The 12,067-nt window shown below is 37.6% G+C and overlaps 3 protein-coding genes across 3 annotated transcripts; 1 reads left to right on the top strand and 2 right to left on the bottom strand.

The window, feature by feature from the left end:
* Positions 1 to 31: 31 nt before the first annotated feature.
* ATC70_007042 (uncharacterized protein) lies at positions 32 to 1,489 on the bottom strand (the record flags this gene model as incomplete). Its single annotated transcript, XM_064826308.1, has 1 exon — positions 32 to 1,489. The coding sequence occupies one exon, from the start codon at positions 1,487 to 1,489 to the stop codon at positions 32 to 34; it is 1,458 nt and encodes a 485-aa protein (XP_064676406.1).
* A 1,791-nt stretch (positions 1,490 to 3,280) lies between these two features.
* Positions 3,281 to 3,889, top strand: CHS7_4 (Chitin synthase, class 7; the record flags this gene model as incomplete). Its single annotated transcript, XM_064826307.1, has 1 exon — positions 3,281 to 3,889. One exon carries the CDS (start codon positions 3,281 to 3,283, stop codon positions 3,887 to 3,889), a length of 609 nt encoding a protein of 202 aa, XP_064676405.1.
* A 6,325-nt stretch (positions 3,890 to 10,214) lies between these two features.
* On the bottom strand, positions 10,215 to 10,756 carry ATC70_007040 (uncharacterized protein; the record flags this gene model as incomplete). Its single annotated transcript, XM_064826306.1, has 2 exons — positions 10,215 to 10,629; positions 10,686 to 10,756. The coding sequence occupies 2 exons, from the start codon at positions 10,754 to 10,756 to the stop codon at positions 10,215 to 10,217; spliced, it is 486 nt and encodes a 161-aa protein (XP_064676404.1).
* Positions 10,757 to 12,067: the final 1,311 nt, after the last annotated feature.

Here is a 12,067-nt window from a genome sequence, read left to right as displayed (position 1 = left end):
TTTTTTTCTTTTTTTTTTTCTGGCTCAAGTTCTAATCCAACTTATTTAGCGGTGGCTTTCCGCTACCAGAGGTATTGGAAGAACCGGCTGCTTCGTTGGTGCTTGATTCATTCTTTTTTGTATTCTTTTTTTTTGAAAATGGGACAGTTTCCTGTTGACCATTTGGGGATATAGCATCATCCAGATTTCTCTTGGATTTCGATGGAGTGAGCTTGTCAACGTCAGTGAGCTTCAAAGTTTGGTTACTTCTGGTGGCGAGGCGAGGAGTAGATTGTGTGACAGATGGGGTAACATTGAACGGCTTCTTGTTGGCTAGTTCACTTGAGGAGCGAGACATTTTGACACCTTTGTCTAGTGAAGTGGACTTTTCAGTGTCGTTTTCTTCATTTCCTTGGGACTCTTCGACCTCTTCGACCTCTCCCATTTCCACTTCGTGATTTAATATTTCAAATTGGTTTTGGGATGCTGGTTGTTGTGGCTGACCTTGTTTCACAAGATCAAGCAGGTTGACTTCTCTACTGCTGGAATTTCTTCGTGACACCAACTGGAATTCATTCTCATTGGATCCAGGGGTAGACTTGCTTGATTTGGTTTCATTGCTATTCTCCGTTGATTTGTTGTTCCATGGGGCCACAGGACATTTCGCAATCAAGTGGTTAGGACTCTTGCAACGGTGACAGAGTCTTCTTCTTCTCTTGGGGCAGTCAAGTCTAACGTGCTCGTCCGTGTGGCAGTCGGTGCAGATAGGCTTCATCTGGGACCATACCAAGTGCAGATGGGCGCCTGGGAAACCTTCCAATTCAACTTGAGGGGTTAGGGTGTTTGCATAAGTGGACTCCTTTAATTTATCCCGATTAAGAGTAGCAAATCCTCTTCCAGTGAACCAGTCAGAGTCTCCACTCTTTGAGATACCAATGTTCAAGATATCGCCATATCTTTCAAATGTCTTGATCAAGGCTGGTTTCAATTCATCCTCTTCCATGAGTGGGATCTCAGAGATACCAATGTTGATTACGTTTGCAGTGTGATTCAGAGTCTTGTTGACTTCAATGACTTTTCCATTGACCTTGAACTCCTTCAAGAGAGCGTCGCGACAGAGGTTTTCAGTTGAGAACCCAAGTTCAATGGCCTTCTTCCTGTTTTTGCCAATGATCCTAGGCTTGAGACCTAAGCATTTGGGAAACTGTTCTCGCAGTACCTTGAGGAGAGTCGTGTCCTTGAACTCCATGCCCAAGAACTGAGCACAGTCGATGACGATAGAATTGCGTTCTTTAGCTTCAATGAATGTTGAGTAGGTGTTCAGAGGTTTGAATGTGTTGTTATCCACATCCGGCACAACTTCAAAGTTGTGTCTCTTCTGTTCCTTGAGAGCATCGGTAAAGGATTGGTAAGTAAATAGTTGATTGCTTGGATTATGGCTAGAATCCATTGAGCCACCTTGTGTGGGTGGATCACTGTTATCACTCTGTTTTTTAGCGGAGGAAGCCATGATTGAATCGAAAATTATAAAGATTTGGCCAATCTGGAACGAAATATGGATCTGGGTTTGAATTAATTTAGGCTGGTGGGGCTGGCTGGCGAACTCAATGCCCTTTTCAACATGAAGGCAATACAGTAATAGATGCTTTTGAAGCGTATGGAAAGCGGATAGCAAGTTATAGCACTATAGCTTATCCTGATATTCTCCTTGCCTTCTATATTTAATAACGTCAGTCTATCAAAATACTTGTCAGATCAACTTCTTTCCTTTTGAGGCTTTGAAAGTGTCTAAGGACTATAAATTTATTACGTTATGATGAGTATTTCGACTCTTCGATTGGTTTCCTGACATACGCTTTGCTTTGGTGGAAACCAACCTACGTTCAGGTGGCTTGCGCTGCCGCAGGCCTTTGGCTAATACTGCTAAAATGTTGGCTGAAACTTGATTGTTGATATATAGTAATTTAATATGAAATCTCTAGTCATATACGAGCTATACCTAACAAACGCCTGGCAACTCGGTTTCGATATTAGGGTTGTAAAAGTATCTAGGGACTATAAATTTATTACATTATGATGAAAATGCGCAACAAAAACAAACTTCACTAGTCAAGCCAAACTATAGTATATTTCTAACTCGCAATCTTTTGTTATTCGTTTCACAAACATCGATTGTCTTCTGTTTAAAGGTTCTTGCTACTTGCTCTGCGTAAACTATAGTAGTCGATTGTCTTCATGAGTGACAGCAGACATTAATCTTGACACCAACCAGCCGCCAAAACCATTTAATCTCCGGATTACATTCTGTCCTAATTTGCTGATTTCTGAAGTTTTGGACACGATTCGACTTGTTTTGCCAGATTTGGCCAAGTAAAATATAATGATCCTCCAATGCTTCCTTAAGCTTTCTTGGAGTACTTTTCAAGGCGCATGCAATGGTACCAAGTAAAATAAATATCTTGAATAAACTTATTGAATAATTTACGAAAATACGGAAAGAGGTTTCTGGCCAAAATGCCGAAATTTTACATATCAAAGTTCCACAAAGATGACTTTAGAGGTTACGATTGATCGATAGAAACAATTTGATGTAATACATACCATAGTAAAAGTCTTCATTATCAAGGTCAAAAACGCGATCGTTTGATTTTTGATGCGATCAGCAAAGGCAATCGGTAGCGAGTGCTGCCGCTGCAAAGGTTAGTTCTCACTGAAGCGAAACGAAAGTAGAGAGCCATCCAAAGCATAAACACTCGTATGTAATAGATTTAATTTCCTCAAAATTTCCTCGATTAAATACGAAATTTAAGTAGATATTAGGATTGCCAGCCTGTTTCAAATTGCTTAGTTCAACCAGTGTAAGCTCGAGTAATATTCAGAGCAATTGTATAGTAGAGAAATCTGTATCATTCGTTGCTCTTTAATGTCTTGATATATTACTCCAAATTTCTAGTTTTAGGACCAATCAAATCAATACTGCTAAATAATGATACGATTTAGTACAGGCATATAGTTGCCGTTTCGATGCCTACAGGTATTCATTTGAAAATCTATGTGTATAATCGATGCGTGATGATCGCATTTACTTTTTCCAGAGGTCTACTCAGAAATCACTAGAAATTATTAATCATGGTAACTTTCGAATGTTTAGGGTTCGTATCCGAATCTGCATGAATTTTCGAGCAATTTTGACGAATGAAATCATCGACGAAAAAGATTCCAGTACTTTCCCCTCGAAACGATATAAAAAGAAGAGCATTACCTATACCAACCTTCATCTATTCATTCAAACAAAGCAAACATGTCTTTATCATTCTCAAACCGTTTATTCTCAGACGCACTTCGTGATATGCAACGAGCCATGGCTGCATTTGAGCAACCCTTGTTTGCAGTTCCCACTGCTAGATTGATGGGCCCGTCTTTCAATGCCCCCTCCCTGTTACGCTCTAATCATGGCGCTTTCTATCCTACAACAGATATGATTGAGACGCCTGATGCTTACGAGTTACATGCTGAAATACCCGGTTATGACAAAAAGGACATCAAGATTGAAATGCCTGATAGCAATACTTTGGTTATCAGCGGTAATGTATCTAAGGAGTACAAGTCTCAAGGCCCATCTGATAAAGGCACCACTACTGGTGTAGCTACTGGTGAATCTTCTTCTAGCAAGGAAAGCCAACAACTGGCTGCCACTGCAAAGGATCAAGAGAAGCAGGTTAGTAAACCCTCCAATGGACACAAGTGGTTGGTTCAAGAGCGAACATCTGGTTCATTTGTGAGAACTTTCACTTTGCCAATTGCTGTCAAGTCTGAAACTATTAAGACTTTCTATAACAATGGTGTCCTCAAGGTGGTTATTCCCAAGGCTGACAACAAGCAAAGCAATTATCAAATCAATATCGAGTAAATAGTTAACAGTATCAATTACATTACGATTATACCTTCTATACATACCAATCGTTTTTGAAGGTATACGTTTTCTTCATTTTTTACGCATATATTTCAAATTCTTTTTATTGCAAATAAAAGAAAAACGATAAAATGATGTTTGTTGGCTTTTGAGGTTTGCTTTACATACTGTACAATTTAGTAGACACGCTTCATCATATCAAGAAATTGGGTAGTCAACTACATTTGAACTGTCTTAATATTACATGGCTTAATAGCTGTGTAATCACGCGCATTGACACAATTCACCATGCTGCACATCATATATCATACTTTGTTGTACTCGAGTATATTTATGATAGAATCAATCTCGATAAAAAACTATCCCAAATGTACACGATTCTGCATAATTCTGCCGAGTAGCTAAACCTATGTTTCGAACATTGATTTACTGGATTCATCTGAGAGAGAGTATAAATTTTCAATTCGCATGGGAAATGCCCTTCTTTTCCCTATCTACAATACACCTTGCTCGTAGCATGGCGTCCTTTCTTTGTACATTGTATTGCTCTTAAAACACAATGTACATTAGTAGATCAACCCACAACAAGACTCTTGGAGTATTATAGCTCTTGGTAGCTTTAGACATTGTGAATATCGCAATGCTCTTGTATCTATATCATCAATCATTGATATAGATGAGTAAGTCCTTGCTGTCATAGATAGTAGGATGTGTATCCGGTGATACATGTATCACAGCTCCTGTGATTACGGCTGCTGGAGCAGTCTGAACCTATTATGTAATAGGTTAAGCTTCAGAAGAAAGCTTCTGATGACACTCATTTGTGTTAACAAGTGAGTCTAACAAAAACCCCATAGTGTAATAGGGTTTCTAAACCAAAGCCTGGCTATATCAAGTCTCTCAATGTACAAATGGATCTTATGAATCAAGAATAGCAAACAGTACGGCGCTGAACGAATGATTACTATAGGAAAAACAAGTATATCTTTGGTATATACGTCTGTCTCTCTGTCAAGAGCCTTGGAAACACCTTTGCATTTTCTCACGCGAACATCCCAAAGCCTCCTAGTAAACACGATCTATCTCACTATCAATAAATCATTTTCATTCTCTAAACCAAATGTCTGTTAAAAACTGTCTGTATGTCCCTTAAAATCTGCTATCAACGAAAATAAGTTGCTGCAGGTAAAATAATAGGATAGCCCATTGACATATGGATCATAAAAAGGCATAGCAAGACGCTAAACAATGGATTATGATCTGATAAGCATCATTGACAAATAGTAAACTATTTGATACCTAGGAAGCAGTAGAATGTACAATACGTTAAGCATCATAACAGCTCTGTTGATTTGATTTGCAAGGCCAAATCATCGCAAAAGGTCTATTGGGTTTCTGACAGATTTATAATTGAATGCATGATCTCTATGAAATATATCCCTTGACCCAAGATGAACAATTCTCACAGTATGGGTCCCTTTCTTAAGTATGCCACGACTTGGACAGCGTGAATACGTTATCAGCAAATCTTTTAAATCCATCTGTTTCTTTCAAGATGGTGTTGACAATGTAGAGCACTGCTCCTCATCATCAATAAATGTTCTTCGTCTCTTTTGCTAGAATTGGCCAACTTTCAGTAATTAAAGAGGAAGGAGATGGCGAATTTGCATTATGCGCTTGCATGCAATGAAAAACGTTTTTTCATTTGTTATATCAAGTAGGAAGAACCTTTGGATTAATTGAAATTTAAGCTAATTAAACAAATGTTGCGCCCAGACTCCCTTTCCATGATGTGTGTTGCTGCGTAAATTATCTCTTATCTTGCGCAAAATTGTTTGAGAAAAAAGAGCACTCGATCACGGTGCATGAATGGTGCACCATCATCGTGTGTAAATTTGTGTTGCACATTGAATATCCAAGAAATCTTGTTGTATACAAAGTTGAAGCATGTCGAATGATGAACATACTCTACACCCCTATCTTGATCCCCTACTTTTTCCTTGCAGAAAACAAGTCAGCTTACTTTCACACCGGATATCTATTCAAATTTATATATTTTTCTCATCTCGCAAAGATATGATTCTATCTACTACATTTAAAGATGCGATGATGATAATACCCCAATTTTGGGTATACATTTCTGTATCTTGGCACTAAATAACCCTACATGTACATCAAGATACAAAGTGAGGCGCTGAGCAAAAGAGGAATATTACAAATTCATTTTGAATTATTGGCTTTCTGGTGATACCTTATTGATTGCACGAAGAAAACGTCATTTTCCACCACAATTTACATTTCGATCACTAGACTAGACAAAACTAGTCTAAAAAAAGCCAATGACCGGTTTAATTTATACATCTTGCTTGTGTCTCATGAGCTACTGTATAAGCAAATTACGCACACACACAACGCATATCAGCAGGGTGGCGTTGTAGAACAAAACAACATCATTCGTTGCTAATATCATGTCACCGGGTGTATACTACCTGTTCAGCTGTCCGTTTAGTCTTTTCACTGGATAAACTTTTCTCTTTTGTGGCATCAACTAAAAACACAAATCAAATTATGGGATATAGACAATATCTTTTCTTCATTGTAACTCGCTTAATCATTGTTACATCAGACACGTTTTCTCGTTATTATAAAAAGAAAGAAAAGTCGGAGCTAAGGGTCCTTAAAGCCGAATTACGGTCCGTTTCTGATTGTTTGCTATGGAAGATGTTGTGTGTTGATGGCAGAGGCAAGAATGATCTATAACCATGGCATGTTTCGCCTATAGATTCATCTACAGTCATATATTAAATATTGAGGCATCATGGCGCCTAATTACTACAGCTTATATGCTGCATTTTTACTAATAAATTTCATCCAAGCCCGCCAATATAAGTGCAATATCTGTTTGTCTGTTCTTTTCTCCCTCGTCCCCCATTGTGTAACAGGTTTGCCACGTGCCGGAAGGAGATCGGCGCGAAACCAAAATATTCTTTGTGATACAAAGGCACGCAAAAACTATATAAACCCTTTGCAAATTTCGTCAACCAGGCTTTTTCCTTAATTCCAAATCAAATAATTCTTGAACATCTTTTATATATATACCAATATATAATATATACCAAATAACACACCCACTCTAAGCTTATATATAAAAGAATAATACCAATAATATGTCTGACGGTCGTTGTATTCATTGTGGTCAAAAGGGTCATTACTCTATGTAAGTGTAAACATTTCCAATGTTTATCCAATGTTTGTATTAACCTTAATGTTATAATTAGGATGTGCCCCAAGAAGCCTACTCCAAGCTAAATCAATATGATGAGAAATATTCTTAGAGAATCTGTACATCTACTGTCTTGAACCGGTTATAGAGGACAAGCAAATCTTATATTCTCTCTTTCTCTCTTTCTTTCTCTCTCTCTCTTCATAAACCAGACCACCACTACTGCAAACAACAACATTTATTCAAACAATCAACAACAATTCCACTCAAATCAACTCAACATATACACTAAAGCTGGCTCTCTATAAATTATTATACCTTTTTTTTTTCTGCATTACTACTACATTTTATGTCTTAATTACTCTCTCCTCTCCCTCCCTCCTTATTATTCATCTAGAAATAATAATTCCTCCTATATGTCATATGATAACAAATAATAAATCGAATTTTACACAACTTATGTTTGAATCAATCATTGCGGGGGGGGGGATCTAGCGAAGTTAAAGTACACCAAGGGGAATGTTCTGCGCAGAACAATCAATTCAATGTAATCGGAGAAACCTCCGTTCGATTCGTTTTGCTATTCATTGATGTCATTTGCATCTAAAATAATTCATCCACGTTGTGTAATGGACTTTGATAACGTGCTTTGGCTACAATGTTGTACAAAATGAAACATTGATCTCAACATTTTTTGTAGTATGAGAAATAGACATTGGCAAAAATGAGAGTACATTTCAATAGATTTGGCTGCACTAAACTGCGAGGCTGCAGATGCTGAATGGCCTCCTTTACCTTTGGTTGAAAGGAGAGAAATAGATGTAAGCCCTAAAGGCACAAACTGAACCTCGGGCATTACAAAACAAGTAATTTATCTAGAAAACCAATCGTTGGTTATCCTTTTGTTCCAATTTAATTGTATCCGAGTAAAAAAAAAAAATTTTTTTTTTCTTTATGATGAATCATAAATTTCTTAATTTGTTTTTGACATGGACGAAGAGCAGTAAGAGATCTATTAGCAATTACTGCCTCATTTAAGGATTGCGATGGTATTTAATGCAATCTGTATGCCATTAACATAATGATTGCCAATCTGCTTTATACCGAGAAACTTTTCTTTCATCTACATCTCATTCTGATGCTTTATTTCTTATTTACTGCGCCTGGAGTTATTAATTATAAAGTAATTGCGCTGTGACACATAACGAGTATTATTAGCATCTCATATATCCAGTTGCACACTATCTTTGTATTAAATCAAGATGGCTATAAATATTTCGTTAGGGCTACGCATTCAATTCACAGTTTGATGTACTGCAGTCAGCATTTATTAAAAACGTGGCTAGTTAAATGAGCCATTCAAATTGACAGGCAGAAGCTGGTTGCCATGTTTTATAATAGGATCTTGTTCAATTGGTTTAACAAGATTTAAATTTTAATCTTTAAGATAGGTTGTCATCCCAAAATGGTCTGAAAGTGCATCTTCTATTTACTGTATGGTGAGCTGTCATTGCAATGTGAGCTAGGATGTACACGCGCGAACGTGCATTCAAGGGAGGGATCGTCCGCAGGCTAATGACTAATTGATTTACATGATTGCATATATGCAATCTCCATAGAGCCAGGTGTGAAATGATTCTATCCATCCAATTATTTGCACGCTCACCTCCCCCCCCCCCAATTTCTCTGCTGCCCCTGGCAACCAGGTACAGAAGAAGTAATGAATCAATCTGAGCTTTAAAACAAAATTGCCCTTTGATTTGAGCAGTAAGAGAGATCATTAAGCTAATGTAATCAGTCATGCAAATATCTAATAGACCATATTGTGGCAATACGTAGAATTAAATGCTAGATTAGACTCATTAATATGACATCATTTATTTGACTAGTTTGTATAAAGAATGGGATTAGATTTTTGTGATCTATCTCAAAGCTTGCTCAGCAATCGCTTTTAGTAGTAATGTGAATAATTCAGAGTAAGAGTTTCCATGTAACTCCATCTAGATTGAAAAAGTAGGGTATTACACGCGCGTATCAGTTGACTACTACCTTAAGGGTATATGGGCGAAATATCATGCTGTGTTTGTGTGATTTTATATAATACTATTGTCGTTAAAATGATGCTTGCCCTAAATGCAACTTAAACTTGTACATGATAATGCAAAGATATAAGCAATAGTTAAACACTTAAGGACCAGTCGAACCAAAACGATACATCAAGCAAACGGTGCGGCATAGTTGTTATGACGATACACCTCCTTGGTTGCAAAAGAAGCTTAGCCTTATTACACAAAAAGTGTAAAATTGGAATGACATTGTGCAAGATGTGGCCATCTGAGGTTGTGGTTCCCCACAAGCACTGTTGCGCCAATAATATAATCTGCTGCTTATTTGCACTTGTAAATTGCATAATGTGTGAGTTGCTTGGCATGGCGTAGGTTGATGAAACAACACATTTGATAAATTTTGCTATTGAAATGCACTAGAAATATACGTTTTCTGTCTTGCATCAGCTTTTGTCACTATTTTATGTGCAAGGAATTCCTGGAAGCAATCTGTATAATGATTGAGAACAAAAAAATGTGGCAAGTGACACAGGAAGCACAAGCATTCGTATATACAACTTTGCCTTGCTTGTACGGCTAAAGATCAATGCGCACTGCAGACTGTGGGGTCATAGATTGATGATGATCTTTTTCTCTGTCTCTTTGAGATACTGTCCTTGGTACGTTAGTGAGTATAGTCTGGTAGTACTCGGATTAGCTTGTTATGGAATGTACAAACAATATCATCTGATTCTTCTCGATTATATGTACTTTATTGAACATACAAAATGGGAACTGATGTAAAAAAAAAAAAAAAAAAAAAAAAGAAAAGAAAAAAAGAAAAAAAAAAAAAAAGTCGATCATATAAAATCAAATGATGCAGGAGAAAAAGATGATGATAACATCACAAGGACAAAGCGAGCAGTATCCAAAGAAATTGAGCATAAAGGGTACTTGAGGATAATACATATATAGTGAAACTGGCATTGCGTTTGTCTGCTTTTTTTTTTTTTTTTTTTCACAGTGTGGCATATTTTAAGGGGAATGTTAAAGTTTAAAAGGGATAGTAGCCCTGTCGTCCATGATAGTAATAGCCATTTCCTGTTGGTTGGTATACCGTGGGTAAAGACGAGTAGATAATGTTATTGTTGTTGTTTGAGTAACACGATGGATTTGAAGTGGGCCAATAGCTCGATTGCTGATTTATAGCTGATGGATATACAACACTGGATGGAGATTTTTGATTTATCAAGACGTCCTCCTTCTTCACTATGCTTGCAGTATCGTAGGTGTCCACATGGTCGTCTATCTCCTCTTCTTCTTCGTCATCATCATCGTCTGTGGTGGCCGAGGTGGTCGCAGTAGCACTGTTCAAGATGGCAGCGACTCTACATTCAGGCTTATCATCCCTTATATCTTGTAAATGGCTACGACGAATGTGTCTTGTTAAATGTGATTTTTTGGTATAGCTAATGGAGAGCAGTTAATGTCGCCTCTTGAGCGAGAGAGTCAATTGATATCCTACCTCTTGGTACAATTGATTTCGTTGCAAATGTAAGATCGTGTTTGTGTATGAACGCGTCTACAGATTAACATGTGAATTAATTTTGGCTTGGCCACCACCACCCCCCCTCTTCTTGGATTTGATCATGGGGTGCTTTTTTTTTTACCATCAGTCAAATCGTCTTACCTATGCCTTGCTAGCGAACTGCTATCTCCAAAGCTTTTGTTACAGCTTGGAAATTGACAGATATGTGGCTTCTCGCCTGAATGAGTGCGCTGATGAACAGTGAGAGCAGATCGCTATAAAAAGCTAATTAGTCCTTTATTCAGACATAGAGTATTGTTGTGTTACTTGAATGAATCTCTTTCCGCAAAAGCTCAGTGGACATTGATATGGTCTACAAAGAAGCGATTCGTCAATCAAAGTGATCTACTAAACAGTATAAATATGACATACCGATCATTGGTATGAATGCGATAGTGTCTTGTCATATCAGACGGGCGGCCTACGTAGATTCATGTCAAAGGTGGAGCTGTAGATGATGCTGTTTTGCACTTGCTTACTGAATGACTTTCTGCATCCTGGCCATGTGCATGCATGCCGTTTCTTTTGATTTACATTTGTTTTTTCAAGCTTGATTGAATTGATAGTCGTTTTGCTGGTGATTATTTCTGTGTTTTTTACTAGTAATTTTGAGATATCCATATGAATGCGAGAAAGGTGGGGATATAAGGTTAATCAACAACGAGAGAAAAGAGAGAAAAAGAGAACAAGAGGCTCGTAAACAAGCAAACTGATATATATATAATCAAAGAAAAAGTTCACACTCTTGGTTTGTGCGTTGACTTGATTCTTGAGAACACACACACACACACACACACACACACACACACACACATGATGTTATCTTTGAAGAGCATCCATGTATACACAGTTGCTCTCCTCAATGTCTGTTTCTATATAGAACAAGCCTCAATATGCTAACCTGTCGATAGCATAATACTTGTACTTCACATGTTACATCCCAAGTTGTAAAGTGGTTCCGAAATACCGAGCACAGGGGATCAAAACATGTAATGTCGAATCCAACTTTTTGGGTTAATTGGATTCAATCCGATTCGAACGCAAGGCAGCTTTAAGCTATCTCAAATTAGTGCTGACCCGTCTATGTGCGCATCTAAAAGCTCCAGCCGGTACTTGCCACTGCTCTTCGTGCTATCCAATGTCATTTTGACGGACTGGATCCGTTGAGGTATATTTACAAATATGGGGTTTTTTGTTTGGAGTATTATCTAATAACGCCCACACTTGGGGTTTATTTTTATAACAACATGTTACATATTGTTAAGTGTTTTAGGTTCTTGCTAAACAGTGAAAAACACTCTCCATCATTGCATTTAGAT

The sequence above is a fragment of the Mucor velutinosus genome (genome assembly GCF_035048745.1).
Source record: "Mucor velutinosus strain NIH1002 chromosome Unknown tig00001549, whole genome shotgun sequence".
Lineage (NCBI taxonomy): Eukaryota > Fungi > Mucoromycota > Mucoromycetes > Mucorales > Mucoraceae > Mucor > Mucor velutinosus.
The sequence above is the reverse complement of the archived record's forward strand: the minus strand, read 5'-3'. Positions and strand labels throughout refer to the sequence as shown.